Source organism: Drosophila subobscura, chromosome E (assembly GCF_008121235.1).
Source record: "Drosophila subobscura isolate 14011-0131.10 chromosome E, UCBerk_Dsub_1.0, whole genome shotgun sequence".
In the NCBI taxonomy this organism is placed as follows: domain Eukaryota; kingdom Metazoa; phylum Arthropoda; class Insecta; order Diptera; family Drosophilidae; genus Drosophila; species Drosophila subobscura.
The window spans coordinates 12,096,927-12,114,896 of NC_048531.1; the positions used below are offsets into that span (position 1 = coordinate 12,096,927).

General features: G+C 45.3%; 2 protein-coding genes across 2 annotated transcripts in view; both read left to right on the plus strand.

Moving 5' to 3' along the window:
• The first annotated feature begins 2,387 nt into the window (after nt 1-2,387).
• On the plus strand, nt 2,388-7,660 carry LOC117890069 (ubiquitin-like modifier-activating enzyme 1). The gene is made up of 4 exons (XM_034794708.1): nt 2,388-3,438; nt 4,049-5,767; nt 5,842-6,150; nt 6,222-7,660. The coding sequence occupies exons 1-4, from the start codon at nt 2,695-2,697 to the stop codon at nt 7,005-7,007; spliced, it is 3,558 nt and encodes a 1,185-aa protein (XP_034650599.1). The 5' UTR covers nt 2,388-2,694; the 3' UTR covers nt 7,008-7,660.
• Nucleotides 7,661-12,335: 4,675 nt separating this feature from the next.
• LOC117890354 (matrix metalloproteinase-2) overlaps nt 12,336-17,970 on the plus strand; it is a 73,960-nt gene continuing 68,325 nt past the window's right edge. The window contains exon 1 of the mRNA XM_034795146.1: nt 12,336-13,669. Coding sequence (XP_034651037.1) covers nt 13,466-13,669 — 204 coding nt within the window. The 5' untranslated portion in view covers nt 12,336-13,465. The remainder of the gene's footprint in view (nt 13,670-17,970) is intronic.

Below are 17,970 nucleotides of genomic sequence, written 5' to 3' on the forward strand. Positions count from 1 at the left end.
CTGTTAAAATGTACGCAGTGTCTTCTCCTTTGTTGGCTTATAGATTGTTGGGTGACGATAAAATGCATTTTCCCAGACAATTAAAGGAAAAAGATGAAATAAGAAAAGGAACAGCGCTGCTGCCAAAGTCATTTGAGAGGCAATCCAATGGATGTCGTTGATCGCATCTAGCGATACTCGTACGAGTTTGTGTCTTTTCTCCCAGATAAACGCAACACGAGACGGTGCTAACCCACTGCACTTTGTGGCTATTATGGGTGGACGGACAGGCAGCAGTAAATGCATTTACTTTGGGTTGGTTTTCAGGAATTGGAAGTAGCAGGAAAGTTCATTCATTTGATTAAAGTATTTCGAGGTTATTTGGAGATAAAATGCAACAAGAAAAGGCGGGAGGATGGTCACAAAATGCAAGTATATCTGAAGTAACTGGAACTGAAAGGCACAGATCAAAGCATCTTTATTGGAAATTATATTTTAAATGCAATTTAGAAACTGGCACACCCTCGAGCCTCTCCGTATATACATATGTAAACGTCTAAGTTTGAACACGAATATTTGTACAATATTTCTATCCTTAACGGACATCTCCTTTGGTCTTTGTCTGCTTCTTGGCGCTGTTCCTCTTTTAATCATAATTCTCGTTTTCCACGTATCATTTGCCTCTACTCTTAATTGTGTTTAATTGAATTTGAATCGTTGAAACTGCAAATATTTTCCCATTTCTAGAGTCTAGATGTAGATGTAGATGTAGTTGCTATGGTCGGGCGCTGACAGCCATTTTACCCTGCCAGACATCCAGAAATATTTAAATTACATTCCAGAATTGATGAATGCTTAATAATTTGCATAGGGATGCGCTAGACGGGGTGTGATGGCCATATGTGATGTGAGGCTTAATTAAGCCAGAGCACGGGGATGGGGATGGGCATGGGTTGGTATGCGCTGCGAAGCGCTGGGCACGCGAGGCAGGACATCTGGTCGAAGGACACCCCACCCCCGCTTCTGGTAGCACCCGCAACCAGGATCAGTATGCTAATTTGTTGTGTGTCCACGCGACACAAGGACACACCGCACACGCGATAAAGTTCGCGGCGAGATCCTATCGCAGATCCCATTTGCCCGCGACTTTCCATTGATTAAAATTAGAACAGAGTTTCGGTTTTCGGTGCAGAGGGGCACACGGGGATGGGAGGGGTGGTTGCTGTGTTTCGCGCAGCTGTAGCTGTAAATTTCAAATGCATTTTACGCAACTGTTCCGTGGATTGGGAATGGCTCGATCCTCGGATCCTGCAGCTGTTGCCCCCGTCTAATGGCACGCACTCAACACTTGGGAAGGACACCCCCACACAAGCATCGAAAAGTGTCTCTGTGTGTGTGTTTTATGAGGAAATTTACGCATTTTCATGCTCGACTACCGTTGAACAGAGAGAGCCCGAGCCGAAAATAGATTAGCCTCACTCAAAGGATATTGAACTCTGGGCCCAGGCAACCCGCACCGAAAATAGGGACACAACAGGACCTCGCTGTGGGTCACTTAGTGGAGGACTCTCCCGGCGACTGGCCAGTGCTGAAAGGCGCGTGCCACGGTCTACAGCAGGCACAGGATAATTGCCCAATGTGCCAAACAGATTGATGAAAGGACATTTTCCATCATTTACAAAATTAATTAGAAATATGGAAGCAATTAACAGTTGATAAGTGAAGCGGAAGTCGAACTTTTCTTTTATTTATTGCATTTAAAATACTCAAATAAACATAGAAACTTTATTAGTCACTAAATTCTTTTTAGTTTTTATTTTTGCACTCAACAACAACTAAAAAAAAGTACATCGAAAGAAGACTTTACGATCAATTCATACTCCATATACATACAAGAATAGGTCCCCCTCAGAAAGGTGCAGGATGTGTCATTCAAATAAGTGGCGATTCATGTAAAACTTCGCGCCTTCAGTTTAACAGTTCACAATAGAACTTTTGGGAGTTTTCCAACACCGTTTAACGATAGTTGCATTCGTATATCGATAGCTGCAGAGTGACCATGCGGAATCAAGTTGAAAATACCAGGAAAATCAACAAAATACCTACAGTTGTATACAAATTATTTTTGTTAACTTGCCTTTTTAGTTTGAACTGTAAACAATCCAATAAGAGGAAGTCACGAAATCCATCCAATCATGTGTATAATTGATTAATACACAGACTAAAATCATAGTTTTAATGCTGATGGTCCTTACTATCTGGTAATAATAAACAGAATATCAAAATCGAGGAAAGTATTTTAGGTGTACGGTCTATTTTGAAAATGATAAGTATATTTCGATATACCTGTGAGAGTCGTGCGGTATATTTGATCGATAAATCTGCAGCCACACTGTGCACCTCGGAATTGCGAATTTTTGGCCATTAAAACGGACGTAAAAGTTAATTAGAATATCCATTAAGAGTGCGTGCCATTGAAGGAGTAGCAAATACTTAGGAATTGCTAAAACAGACGTCTCGATTCTCGTACTTCTTGTGCCCGTGTGTCCCTGGGCCTGTTCTGTGCTGCGAGCTGAGCTGCGTGTGTGTTTGTGCGAGCGTGCGAGTAGTGCGGAAGATACAAAACCGCATCAGACGGGACTGTTTTTGCCGGAACAACGAGGTTTTGGCATTGGGCAAACATTTTGGACGTAAAGATAAACACGGCCAGGAGACATGTCATCGATTGGTAACCAATTGGTGGCCGATTCGGCATCCAGCAGTAGCTCGGATGCCCCATTGTGCAAAAAGCGAAGAGTTGAGGGAAAGGCTTCGGCCGATGATGCCGGCCCCGGCCGAGCATCGAGCAGCGGCAACAACAACTACGAAAATCACGACAAAGCAGCAGGCGCCGTTGACATTTCAAACAAGAGCGAGACAACAACAGAGCAGCAGATGGAATTGTGTGTATCGTCGTCTACCTCTGACACATGTGCTGTGAATACGATGGCAAAGTGTGGAAACGAAACCGGCAGAGCCGACGACGTCAGTACATCGTCAGCAGTTCAGAAAGAAAGTAGTGGCAGCCCGAAGAAGGAGAGTAAGAATTGTGTGGAAAACAACGACATCGTAGCCTCCTCAGCAGCAGCAGCAGCAGTAGCCGCCGTCCGCACAGTCAGCTCCACCAACAACTCCAACGTCAGTTCCAGCAACAACACCACCCCCAGCAACAGTAACAGCAATCGGCCTACATCAGGAGGTAGTATGGCTGCCAGCAACTCCAACGCCGTCGCCGGTGGAGACATCGATGAGTCTCTGTACTCGCGCCAGCTCTATGTGCTTGGACACGATGCAATGCGTCGCATGGCCAACTCCGACATACTCCTCTCCGGGCTTGGCGGCCTCGGTCTGGAGACGGCCAAGAATGTGATCTTGGGCGGTGTGAAATCGATCACCCTCCATGACACAGCAACTTGTGGGGTAAGTCTCAATGGAAAATAATGAGCGGGGGGCAGCGAGAGCGTAAAATAAAATCGATATTTGGCCTTTAGAGTGCGCGGGAAAAGCCTTGGCCACCCCTCCACTGCAACCGCTAGGCGAAAAACGCAGCATGATTCATAATTAATTCGCAGAATGTTTTCTTTGTGCAGTTTTCATTGAAAATCGCTGCTCCAGCGGCAGCCAGCGGCCCCAGAACTAGGAATTAGGTTAGGTTATAGTGATCTTCCGTTTCTTTTCACTTACATTAGTAAGCGAAAAATATATTTGTGTAATTTTTTTTTCTTTTTCTTTTTTTTTTTTGTCTATTTGCGTCAAAATGTCTGCGCCATGCGAAAAGTGTGCGAGCGGGACAACTCTATGGTGTCGTACACGACTGGCTGCAAATGTTTTTGCATTCCGTTTTGTGCCGCACATTCGCTTTTGTTTTACTTGAGAACTGGACTGAATTTTTGCTTTTGTTTGCAGTTGATTGAAGGCTTAGTCACTTTCCGTGTCCACCACCTCCTCCGCCGCATGCTCCTCCGACTTTTCTTCTTTCCCAATTTCACCATAAAATGCTTCAACTAATGCGACTTTTTCCTTTATCCAGCCGAATGACTTGTCCTCCCAGTTCTACCTCACAGAGGCAGACATTGGCAAGAACCGTGCCGAGGCATCGTGCGCACAGCTGGCGGAGCTGAATAGCTATGTGCGTACCCTGTCCCACACTGGACCTCTCACCGAGGAGTTTCTGCGTCAGTTCCGCGTCGTGGTGCTCACCAATTCGGACGCCGCCGAGCAGGAGAGGATTGGCAAGTTTGCCCACGAGAATGGCATTGCCCTGATCATAGCCGACACTCGCGGCCTGTTCGCCAAGGTGTTCTGTGACTTTGGCGACTCGTTCACCATATACGACCAGGATGGCGTCCAGCCCGTGTCGACAATGATCGCCAGCATCACACATGATGCCCAGGGAGTGGTGACCTGCCTGGATGAGACCCGTCACGGCTTCAACGACGGCGACTATGTGACTTTCTCTGAGGTCCAGGGCATGCAGCAACTGAACGGCTGCCAGCCTATCAAGATCACTGTCCTGGGACCGTACACCTTCAGCATCGGCGACACCAGCAGCTATGGAGAATACAAGAGCGGTGGCGTGGCCACCCAGGTGAAGATGTCCAAGTCGATTAGCTTCAAGTCTCTGGAGGAGGCCAGCAAGGAACCAGAGTTTCTGATCTCGGACTTTGCCAAACTGGACGCACCAGCCACCCTGCACGTGGCCTTTAGTGCCCTCTCCAGCTACCAGAAGGCCAACGAAGGCGCTCTGCCCCGTCCCTGGAACGAGGCGGATGCCAACTGCTTCCTGCAGCTCTGCAAGGAAATCAAGAGCGATGTAGACGAGAAGCTGGTGCTGCAGTTCGCCAAGATATGCGCGGGCAACACGTGCCCCATGGATGCTGCCATTGGCGGCATTGTGGCTCAGGAGGTGCTCAAGGCCTGCAGCGGCAAGTTCACTCCCATATATCAATGGCTCTACTATGACGCATTGGAGTGCCTGCCAGTTGCGGGTGTCACCGAGGAAGATGCCCAGCCCATAGGCTCCCGATATGATGCACAGATTGCCATCTTTGGGCGCAAATTCCAGGAGAAGCTGGCCGACGCCAAGTGGTTCATTGTGGGTGCCGGCGCCATTGGCTGTGAGCTGCTGAAGAACTTTGGCATGCTCGGTCTGGGCGTGGGCAAGGGACAGATATTCGTCACCGACATGGATCTCATAGAAAAATCGAATCTGAACCGCCAGTTCCTGTTCCGCCCGCATGACGTGCAGAAGCCCAAAGCGGTCACAGCCGCCGCTGCCATTAAGCGCATGAATCCCGATGTGAAGGTCACCGCATATGAGCTGCGCGTGGGCGCTGAGACTGAGAAGGTGTTCTCCGAGAGCTTCTTTGGCAAGCTGCACGGCGTGGCCAATGCTCTGGACAATGTGGATGCCCGAATTTACATGGACCGCAAGTGCATCTTTAATCGCATACCGCTGGTCGAGACTGGAACCCTCGGCACCTTGGGCAATGTCCAAGTGATTGTGCCATTTGCCACAGAGTCGTACAGCTCCTCGCAGGATCCCCCCGAGAAGAGCATACCCATCTGCACGCTGAAGAACTTCCCGAATGCCATCGAGCATACTCTACAGTGGGCACGCGACGCCTTCGAGGGCGTCTTCAAGCAGTCGGCCGAGAATGCGGCCCAGTACCTTGCCGATCCGCAATTCACCGAGCGCATCCTGAAGCTGCCCGGCATTCAGCCCCTGGAGATCCTAGACTCCATCAAGGTGAGTACGAAATGGTCACGTAATTACTTTTTAGCTAGATTCGCATCCTAATCCTTATCTATTTGCACTTGCAGAAAGCCCTAATCGATGATAAGCCGAATAGCTTTGCCGATTGTGTGGAGTGGGCCCGTCTCTACTGGGAGGACCAGTACGCGAATCAGATCAAACAGTTGCTCTTCAACTTCCCACCCGATCAGGTCACCTCCAGTGGCCAGCCCTTCTGGTCCGGTCCCAAGCGCTGTCCCGATCCCCTCGTCTTTGACATAAACGATCCCATGCACTTGGATTTCATCTGTGCGGCAGCCAACCTGCGTGCCGAGGTCTATGGCTTGACTCAGTTGCGCGATCGCCAGGCCATTGCTGAGCTGGTGAAGAAGGTTAAGGTGAGTCACGCATTGAAGCAGGATCCACTCCCCAATACATATGTGTCTAATGCTGATTATTTTCACTTTAGGTGCCAGAGTTTGTGCCACGATCTGGTGTCAAGATTGAGACCAATGAGGCAGCCGCTGCCGCTTCGGCCAATCACTATGACGACAATGAGGTGGATCAGGATCGTGTGGACAAGATCATAACGGAGCTGCTGAAGAAGGCCGAGAAGCAATCGAAGATCACACCGCTGGAGTTTGAGAAGGACGACGACAACAACTTGCACATGGACTTTATTGTGGCCTGCTCGAATCTGCGTGCCACAAACTACAAAATCCCACCGGCCGATCGTCATAAGTCGAAGTTGATTGCCGGCAAAATAATACCGGCCATTGCCACCACAACATCAGTGCTGTCCGGCCTGGCTGTGCTCGAGGTGATCAAGCTGATTGGCGGACACTCGGAGTTGACAAGCTTCAAGAATGCCTTCGTTAATTTGGCTCTGCCCTTCATGGCCTTCTCGGAGCCCCTGCCCGCCGCCAAGCTATCATATTACGGCAAGGAATGGACGCTGTGGGATCGCTTCGAGGTCACCGGCGAGCTGACGCTGTTGGAGTTCCTCACCTACTTCGAGGAAAAGGAGAAACTGAAGATCACCATGTTGTCGCAGGGCGTCTCCATGCTGTATTCCTTCTTCATGCCCAAGGCCAAGTGCTCGGAGCGCCTGCCGCTGCCCATGTCCGAGGTGGTGCGCCGTGTCTCCAAGCGCCGCATTGAGTCCCACGAACGTTCGCTGGTCTTTGAGATCTGCTGCAACGATGTCGATGGCGAGGATGTGGAAGTGCCCTACGTCCGCTACACCCTGCCCTAAGATGTGTCGGCGGTCCTCAAACCCAACATACATATATCTTTAATTTATAACGTAAACTATTTAGAATATATCCCGTTATCGAGGCCTGGCGTCCCCAACACACACACAGACCCACAAACACAAACAATATCAAGCAATTCGTGCAGCCTATGTGCATTTTATATTGAGTTCCATCACAGATACATAAGCACATCCATCAAACGAATCGAGGGAAAGGAGAAAAGGGAGAAGAATTACAAGAGCAAACAAGAGAAGATCTATAGAGAGAGATATATATATATATAAATAAATATTAAATGCGCGTGTATCCTCTAAGGAAACGGCAAAAGAATTCGCAAAACATACGATACATACAAAGACTCGACTTAAAGCAAAACACTTACTGGGAAAAACTGATGGAAACTCTCTGCTCAGCATAGTTATATACTTACATACATAAATGGAAAAACCGAAACTGAAACGAAAGAATTGAGTTATTTTGCAAGATTTGGCAACTGTACGAAATGTAGATGGGGGGGAGAGAAATTTAGCAAAAAGTAAATTTCACCATTTTCTCACTCATATGAATATATATTTTTTTTTGTATATGAACGTAACAACTAATTACATCATTGTATTAAAAAGAGAAGACAAGTAAAATGAATAAAACTGTATATTTCGTTTGGTAAATGGAGCCGAAGCGATGCGGATTCGATGGGGAATAGACTTTGTGCAACATTTGACATTTGTAATCTCATTCCCCATGCCACCCACAACTTTGGAATTGTAATGCATACTATATATCCCCCACCCTTGCCATCACTTTTGCAGAAAGTTACGTGACACAATTAAATATTTTATGCCCTCTTTCTCTCTCTCTCCCTCAGAAGACGTTTATGGAGGAGGCTGCCACTAAAGTGCAATTGGCAAGTGCCGTAAAGTTGCGCTGCAACTTGCAGGACAGGACGACTGTTCCTGGATGCTGCTGCTGCTGCTGCTTGGATGGATGCCACTGGGTGGCTTCTTATAATTAAATATTACACGCAATGCAGCTGAAGTATAGCCAAAGTTATGCCTCCATCCCCACGCCCTGCGCCTTCTCCTCACTCTTCTGTTGCTGCTGCTGTGGCTTTTGGGGCGAAAGTTGCTCAAATTATGCACTTAATGAAACAAACAGGCAAAATGCGTGCGCAGGAACATGGGACGTGGCCGAACTGCCAAGGCGTTCCAGGATCTCCCTGTTGGCTGTTGGATATGTGTATGCATGAGTCTGTTCAGGACAGCATAATCAAAGTTTTGGGCTCAACCTTTGGCTGGCAACCAAATTTGATAATGAAAATAATTGTGATCTTGAGTGAAATTAAGTTACATTAAACCATAACAGGCGTAAGCTTATGCTTCAGACTCGCAAACTGTAAGTTTATTAGTGGTTATACTTTTAAAGAGAAAAGTGCTGGTGTTACCCCTATCGAATACCCGACTTCGAGAGAGTAGTCAGCCTTTATCTTATCAGCCTTATCTATGAGCTCTATATGTATTGCTGCGAAAAGAACGATAGGTAGAGCTGCTACAGCTTTCATGAGACACACTCATGAGACACTTCCAAAGAAACCTCTGACTCCTTTGCTTCTTTGGAAATTTCTCTTTAACTTAAATCGGATTTTTTTCATGTGGAAATTTCATAAACGTAATACCAACTTTGCTTTACATATTTCTTACGAGTAGTGCACCAGGGAGATAAGTATTTACATGATCCACATGTATAAATGCAGAATATGTTTCTTTGTTGCATTCTGCGTATTGTGACAAAACCACTACCACCAGCTGATACTTGGGTAAAAATTCTCTGATTTTTGTATGTGCGTCAGCGTTTTGGATGATGAGCAGGCAGACCAGCCACTAACCCAAAGGCTGTTGACTCATGGGGAATGGGGAGCCGCCGCGGGAAAGCACCCAGCCATAGAGCCGCTTTGCTCTCCGCCTCTCAGGTGTCTCAGAATGATCGCGAAATGTGTGCGTTTGGTTTGAGCGCAGCTATAAATTTCCAAAGCGAATTTCGAAAGTGTCGAAGCGGAAGTTTATCTTTAGTGCTCATCGAAGGAAGGGTCTGATGTGTGATTTCCAGTCAAATCTGTTGTATCCAATAGAAGAAGAGCATTGAAAATTCGACCAAGCATCGGTGGGGGGTATTTGCAGTCTTTTGTTTGTGGGCAACCTGTTTGGCTAATATCCAAAATATGCTTCCATACAGACATTTTTCTGGCAATTTCTCATGCAAATCGGATGTGGAATTTCAATTTCAATATTAATGTTAATATTAATTTGCTTTAAATTAATGATGTGCCTTCCTCTTGCCTTTACGCTGAACGGATTACATTCAATAAATTGTCACTCGGCCGTGAGACACTTTCCGTGCGATAACGAGCCAAATTTGATTAATTAACATGTTGAATGGAAATCAGAATCAGCCAAGGAAAGCCTCTCTCTCTCTCTCTCTCTGACATGGACATGGACATGGACACACGGGTAAGGCAAGGCAAGGCAAGGCGAGAGCAATGCACGATGCATCTGAGATGCAACTGCAATTGTTGTGACAGAGTGCATTAAATGCATATTTTAATTAATTACTCGGATACTCGAGTACTCGGAATGGCGCCTCATCGGGCACAGTGGGACGAGTCTCAAGTCCGTAAATGAAACTTTCAGTCTTTGCTGCCTCTCCCACTGTGTTTTAGGGATCACCCTGAATGGTTAGGGAAGGTCAATTAGTTTGGCATTTCCTGTCCAAAGCCCTCTCTGCCCTGTATGCATAAGACAACATTGTAAATATTGTTGGCATGATGAATTTTTGGCCATAAAGTGGGGGAACGGAACGTGTGCGTCATGCGAGAAAGTCTCTGCGTTTTGTACAACAGAATTAGTAATTGCTTTGATTTCCTGCTGCCTGTTGTCTCTGTACCCGGTGTGTCCGGAACGTGTCCGATTTTGCGCACTTTGGAAAATGGTAGTATGTTAATCGCCGTGTACAACCCCATTCGGCTGGAGTTTTTACATGTGCCACTTCCATATTGGATCGGCTGAGCATACGTTTCAATTGAGTCATAAACACAATTTGCTATCCACAGGAACTACTTGCACACACAACGTTTCGCCATATCGGTCAGACGTCCGTGCCCACCACCCACGCAGGCAGGCAGGCAGGCAGACAGAAGATGCATGTGCTACGGGGGCACTACCATACGACACTTTCCCATAATTGATATATGTCACGAACTGAAGAATCGAGGCCTGTTCGGGATTGGCGAGGCCTGTTCTTACATGTGTAAATCCATATAAATATTGCAACTGAAAGATAGGGGTGTACATTTATGTACATATATATTTATCTGTTTTTGTGCGCACTTGCGGAGAAATGCAATAAACAAGATACTGCCCCAGTGAGTCATTGACTCCAAAAGTCAACCTTCCACTTATTATGCTGCGGCGCCTATCCCATATCCCATATCTCCATTCCATTTCCAAGGCAGGAAATGGTACGATAGCCAGTTCGATCCTGACCCTGGCAACCAAAGAACAACAGTTCTGAGACTGCTGATGCATCGGTGTATTGATTTCCGTAGAAAATTGCGTAACCACCCACCGTCCATTGAGTAACATTTTTGGAGGTGACTGATCTGATAAGATATTGATGGCATAGCATGGCGTTGAGCATGTTTACGTAGGTATACATACATACTTATACGAGTATTTCCCAGGGCTCGACCATGTGTCATTTATATATTTTGGTTCTCATTTTTGTGGGTCAACTGCAGATGGAGCTTATATGTATGTATGTACATATGTACATCCGTCTGTAAAATCCGTTTTGCATTCAATTTTTTGTTCAATTAGCGCGTGAACCCAAGACCTCCAGATCAACAGAAGTACAGCAAATGCCGGCAAACAGTTTCGGATACTTATGTCTAGAGACAGTGCGTTTCAGAGTCATAAATCAGCTGAACTGATCGTATGATGCTGATAATAGTAGCTAAGTACAGCAGTGATTCAAAGAAATTTCTTGTACAAATGGCTATTATGATTTATTATTTTAGATATCGGATCAACAAATCTTGTTAAGGCTTTATAGAACTGTGTTCAGATATACTTCGTTATGAATATTTGAATTTATGACACGAACTGTACACAAATGGGGGTACACATACATTTATGATCGAGTCATCAATACATTGACGCACTCGTAGATCAACGTGTATCTCTTGTAGATTGGCTATGATGAAGTGACAATAAATTGAATTTAAATGGACATTGAACATGATCATCAAATTTAAAATATTTAGAAAAATATACATACATATCCAAATATGCAGACATTTGCGGAGGTTATATTGATCGATTATTTATGAATGATTTATTGGGTTTACCCCAAAACGATTGTGATATTTTCTTAGCATTTTAAAAACAAATGAGTGAGTAGTACGAACTACGCATGCGACGATGAGTCGGCAATTAGCAAACTTGTCTGTTCATTCATAAAACCCAATGGCTGACAGAGGAGGAGAGTTATTTTCAGTGTATACGATTTTGGCAAAGCAAAGTAATATAACGGTTACCTTGTGGTGCGAGAGAGACATCGAAGAATCGCCTTTCCAGCCAACTGGAATCCCCTTTTGGATTTCGCTTCCACACTTCTTTTTGGGCATTAACTCATTCGGGCATTCAAAGAACTGTCAAATCAATCATTATTATTATTATTAACCCGCAGCAGCAGACAGGGTGATCAAAATTGGCCATCATCTGCTTCGTGCTCCGAACTCAGAGCTCCGTTCATTGTGCAAGCCACAAGTGGCGCCAGGTCTTAGCATAAACGTGTTAAGACTCGCACCACCACGGACTTCCAAGTAGGTTTCCAATGCACAAACAACGACACACGGTATCACCCAAGGCGAATCAAGTTAAGGTGTGGAGCTCCTCGAGATAGTCTCTAATTTGATTTCAGTGCAGGCAGAGACACAGATGACACACAGAGCGAGAGCGGGAAATACACACCTGGTATAAATACAACTTTGTGTCACCCACATCGATCTCTTCTCTCTCCAAACTGCTGCCTCTTAATCACTTTGACTGCAAAGAGAGAGAGAGAGAGAGAGAGGTAGAGAGTTACAACAATGGCACTAAAAGATCCGTCTTATCCTTAGTTAATCAGCGCATTACAACATGCTCTCTGTGTTTGGTCTCTGATCTCCGACGCGCTCTCTCTCTCTTTCCGTTTTTGTCTCTCCGCTCAATTAATTGTGAAAGAGTGTGGGGCAGTCAGGCAGGCAAGCCAGCGGAGTCGTTTCCAGTCAAGTCACACTCTTTCCCGACGGTTCGCGCGGAGCGGTGTACCCGCCGCACTGTAACGCGAAATAAAACATAAATAATATAAACGCGATTTTGATATACACATAGGAATTACATATATGCAGGAATAATAAAGCCATACCGCCGTGATACGAATAAAGACGCATCGGAAGAGAGGCGTATGTTGTTTTCGTTGTTCTTGCTGCAGGCAGTGAGTGTTTCGCCGCCTACTTCTCTTCTTTTGTGAGGCAAACAAAAGCCATCCGTCAACGTGTGCGTGTGCGTGTCGTGTGCGTGTGTGAGAGCGAGTGGGTTTCGGATCGGCACTGGAATCCGCATCCATCGGGATCGTAAAGGTGCTCCAAGCAACAAAGGCTCCCTCCTCCTTTGTAAATGCGTCGCGTGCCAATTTAATTGTGTTATTGTTGTTGCAACAGAAAGCAGGAATGGAATAACATAAGCTAATGTGTATTTAATAGTGCGTCGTCTCGTGTGTCTTTCAAAGTTTAAATTCAATCCATTATACCAGCACACACAAGGCTCCCCCACCACGCCACACCAGGAACACTCCCAATAGTGCGACCACCAGCCCTGGTTCTCCTTCCTCTTTTGCCCCTTCCAAAGAAACACATTGTGTGCGTCATATGTAAAACAGGAGCGGGAGTTAAGGAAAGAGCAGAAGTAAGAGACAGAGAGAGAGCTGAAGGAATAACGGGAAGACGAGCTGGACAAAGGGACGAGCTCCAGGAACAAAAGGAAAGAACAGCTGGAAAGCAGACGAAGAAGTTGGCCACAACAAACCCGAAAGAAGAAGAAACACGAAACAAAACAAAGCATTTCCCCGACCCCCACTGCTACCGCGCTTAGTTTCTGCTTCCGTTGCTGTTCTGCAGCTGGCTGTGACACTGGCGCTGGTGCCACTGCGCGTGTGTCAACCCTCGCCACCGCGTCCAAACGAGAATTAACAAACAAAAAAGTGAAAGAAGTTCATTTACAATTACGAATCGCTAGTCCAACACCGAATTTAATTCCAGTCCGAAAAAGAGCTCTGAAAAAGAGAGTAAATCTTAGTGAAGTAAAGTGAAAAGTTTTTTTTGTCCCAATTAATAAAAGAGCGAAAAGAACAAAACGGAAAAGAAATGTGGTACACATGTGTCGGCGGCCGGCTGCTGCTGGCTGTTCTGGTTGCACATACATGCAACGCCATCCAGGATCTGCTCCCCGACCACCATAAGCATGTAAGAGAGGAGCGTCAGAAGCAGCAGCCGCCCACGGCAGAGCAGAACGACTTGCAGAGCAGGCGAGCCGGCAAGGCAAAGAGCGTCATCTCTGAGGATCTTATGGTGAGTGTGGGCTGTGGATTGTATTTAATGTATGCAAAAAAGCCAAAGCCAAAACAAAAATAATTCCTGCCACCATCCATAGTGTGCTCATGTGGGGATGAATATCTTTGAAAAATACCATTTTGAATAAAGCTTAAATGAAAGCAATCAGTTGGTGATTGAATTGCTGAAGCAACATTTGACACAATTCGCAATCAGTGCAAAAACATTCAATATTTATTCAGAATATGGAAAAGTTAAGAAAAATCAACTGCTGCAATCGCCGCAGTGCAGTGACATAAATAATTAACCATTATGGATCTGCATGGAAAAGAAACCAAAATTATACTTCCAACACAAGAGAGAGAGAGAGAGAGTAATATATATTGTAAATAGAGAAAGAGAGGCAGAGAAAATGCGTGCAGCCGGAGGTCAGTCCACACAACAGCTGAAAATATAATCAACATGCAGCAAGCAGGAGAATGCTCGTTGCTGCTGCAGTTTCAGTTGCAGTTGCAGTGGCACATCCAGTGGCAGTTGCTGTGGCAGACATTCATTCATTCCGCTCTCTCCCTCATGTCCGTGTACGGAATATATGCATATTCCAGGCAGAGCGTCGGGGCGGGGTGCAGGGGCACACCATCAAGATAAAGCGAATGCAAAGGCAGCGGACGCCGTGCCCCCACCGAGACTGCTTCTGCTGCAGCGGCCTCTCATAGGCCTGACCCCAAAATCCCAAAATGGTCTATACATGCCACGTACAGTGCGTGTCAGAATTGTAAGACGACACATAATGTTGTAACGTCACCAATTTCCGTTTGTTCGTGTCAATTCCGTTAACTTATGGAAAATTATAGTACGTACAGCGAATCCAAATCATTTGCAGTGGAATAACAGCGGGGTTATACCACTGTAACGCACTGTTCGCTGTGTGTGCATTCAGTTGGTACAAGAAATGAGGGCCAGACCCCCTAGCCCATCCCCCTTCGGTCCGTTCTTCAGTCTGGGTGGCGAGTGTGTGGAGCCCCCATGCACAATGCACGCTTATTGTTTCGGCGGGGCCTGCATCCTCAGTGGCACTCGATGCAGTTGTGTGCGCGAGTATGTGGCTCCACGATAGGACATTTGCTTGTGGTCGGGTCTTGTGTGTGGATAGAGTTAATGAGCGCGGGCGCCTTTTTAATCAAAATAACAAAATATGAGCAATTTATTCTTGGATTTTCGTTCCTTTCTTTTGCCCTTGTGTGTGTGTGTGCCAAGGAGTCGGCGTGGCATGTTCTTAAAGGCGCGCCAGGACGTTGAACCCCTCGCCGATGAGTCAGCTGGGGCACCAGACAGCGGCCTGGGCGGACAGGATGGCACTACTGTTTACGTATTCGAGGCAGTCGGCTCGAAAGTTGGCATTTATTAAAGTGCGAAAATGGTAATTGGAAGGAAGCGAAGAAGGGCGGAAGGAAGGGTCTCTTCCTCAACAAAATATGAAAGAATAAAATGAAGGAGAAGAGCAGAGAAAGCGGGAGAAATGGTACAGGGAGAGTGCGAACTGAAGACGGCGGTCGGTCGACCTCCGTCTGGTGCCCGCATATTGTTTATTTAGTAAGGATATCGAAGGCAATGGGTGGATGTCCCATCCGCCGCTTGATTGGTGGGTGTGCAAACATATGTGCCATATAAAGTGGGGTACACATACATATGTACATACATGTGCAGCATATAATATACATACATGCATACAGCTACATACATATGTACATATGGAGCATTGTAGGGAGTAGCAGTAAGTAGAGAGAGCGAAAACAGAGAGTGAAACGTCGGAACTAAGAAAGAACTGAGAACAGAGCTAAAGCCGCTGCCACGACGATGCTGCTGTCGTCGTCTGGCGGCGGCTATGTGTCGCCAGCTAGGCGCTGTCGTATGCGCCATAGCCTCCCGCCCGGTTCAATAAACGCACTCATACACACAAACACACACTGTGAACGAATTGTTCGCGTACACTCACGCACTGGCAGTCGCAGTCGCTGTCGCGCTTATGAGTGGCGTGTAATCAAATGAAATGATGAAAACGGGAGGCAAAACGACGAGAGGATGAGGGGGAGTAAGACGTTGCGGAGTGCAGCAGGGTCACGGCATTCACTGCATGCCCCAGCGGAAGTTGTCCGGAAAATACTGTACTAGAAAGTGAAGTTAACTTTATCTCTCTCTCTCTCTCTGCCCACACGAGCAGACCACAAATTACACATTTGCATATCCACACGCACTTCAGTATGTATGTATGTATGTATGTACATATATACATACATACATAAATACATATGTACAACATATTCTTGCTCCCACTGACACTGAGACACTGCGACTCTGGAGGCACAGAGTGGTGCATCAGAGAGTGGAAAGGGGCAGAGGGACAGAGGAGAGCCCTAACAAACTGTTGCCAATTTACTTTTAAGTTTTCGCAAAATTCTAATTGGCGAAACTCATGGAAATGGAGCAGGAATTCCAGAAGGAAGTCGTCTTGTCATCAACAGACTTTTGTGGACAGTCCAACTTTTTGTGTACTCAAATAATTGGTGATTGCTGTATGCCGGGAGAGGATACACACACATACATATATTGTACTTCCTATATATAGAAGAGGGGATTGATCATACAAAGAGAGCTAGAATGAATATTGAATCGTGGGAACAGGTGGATTCTATTCTTCTGCTAGAGAATTTTTAATGATTCCATATGGAATTTGTTTGTCTTTTCATTGGAAAAGAAAGTATTTATTTTTAAATACTTCTTTCTGTTGGTTTTAATCTTTAAATGTTGGATTTCAGCTTATATTTTTTCCTCAGTATATTTCCATCCTTATCAATGCTTGGTGAAAGTGTGAAACATATTTTTATCCATTCCATTCCCATTTCCCCAAAAAGGAAACCCATAAACAGTATTAAAATTATTCATAAACATTCTTCGCATTACTCATATATAATGGATCCATTGTCGGATGCCTACAAAACTGTCAGAATGGAAGGCAGTTCCTCAATAACCTCCCTCGTCCTCCTCCTCTTTGGGAATGCAATTAATGCAGTTGATGCCGCTGATGGAGTGGGGGCATTCGAGAGAATTTTCGTTGATTGTTTTATGGCTTCCTGGTAGGAGGAGAGGCCCGGACGGGCAGCGCCCGACCGTCCACCAGAACTTCCAATTCGATCGGTTTTATGGGTAGCACTCAAAAACACAATGCAGTGAGTCGGAGAACCAATAAAAGTATGCCTCTTAAATAGGGCTTATATGACAGTTCTTGGTGCGCCAGAGAGATAAAACGAGAGTGAGGGAGAGATACGGAGATCTGATCGTATAAATGTCAACTTCATATGCCATAATCAGAGACAGGAAAAGAGGGGCAGATCCGAGACTTGAAACAGATTAAATGTGCTGTTATTAATTAACACAAAATGCTGCTGATTCACTGTTGCAACAGCGACAGGGGAAAGCTTAAATTGAGTAGCACATTAACGTGATTATCAATTACAATAAAAGATATTTCCGTTGACAATGCTGACTGTTGTTTGTGGCTGGAATAAATTACCATTATTTTAAGACACAAGTAATTTGTCAGTCAGTCAGAGCAGAGGTGTACAAATAACGAATATCTGTTTATCCCAGTGACAAATGCCGCTTGACACTAGCACTTGTGTGCGCAAAAGCGTTAATGAGCCGCAGAATCTGCTAACTGAAACGATTCGATACGATTCGAGAGCAGGAAATTCCGCTAACCAGCTACCGATCTGTGACTAATAATTCAATAGGATTTAGCTTTTGTTGCTTAATATTATTAAATGAACTTGCATAATTATTATTAAAATATACAAAGTATCTTTGACTCATATCAGGGGATCTTTTGTGATTTTAATTAACAGTTTTCGATTTTTAATATTTACTTATTTGTTTATGCTACTCTGATCTATAATATAATATTAGTACAACTCTTTTCCTAATTAGAGCAGTTTTCGAAAGGGGGTAAACCACTTTTTTGCAACCAACAACAACTTTAATCAAAGGATTTTTCTGGTCAGTCATGCAACCTGTCGTCATAAGAGCTTTTATTTTCTTCTGTTTTTTTTTTATTAAATTTCGCTTTCCATATAAAACAAGAGAGATTTCTGTCAAAAGCTGTAGCTGAAACATTAGATACCCTTGCAGATCCATTCGCTTATGCAAAGATTATGACAGATTTTGAAAGCTTTTATATCTACTACATGTACAAACATATGATCCAGCATGTACTTGGTAGAATTCTCACCTTATGAGTGCTGCCAAAATCAAGTCCGATTTTA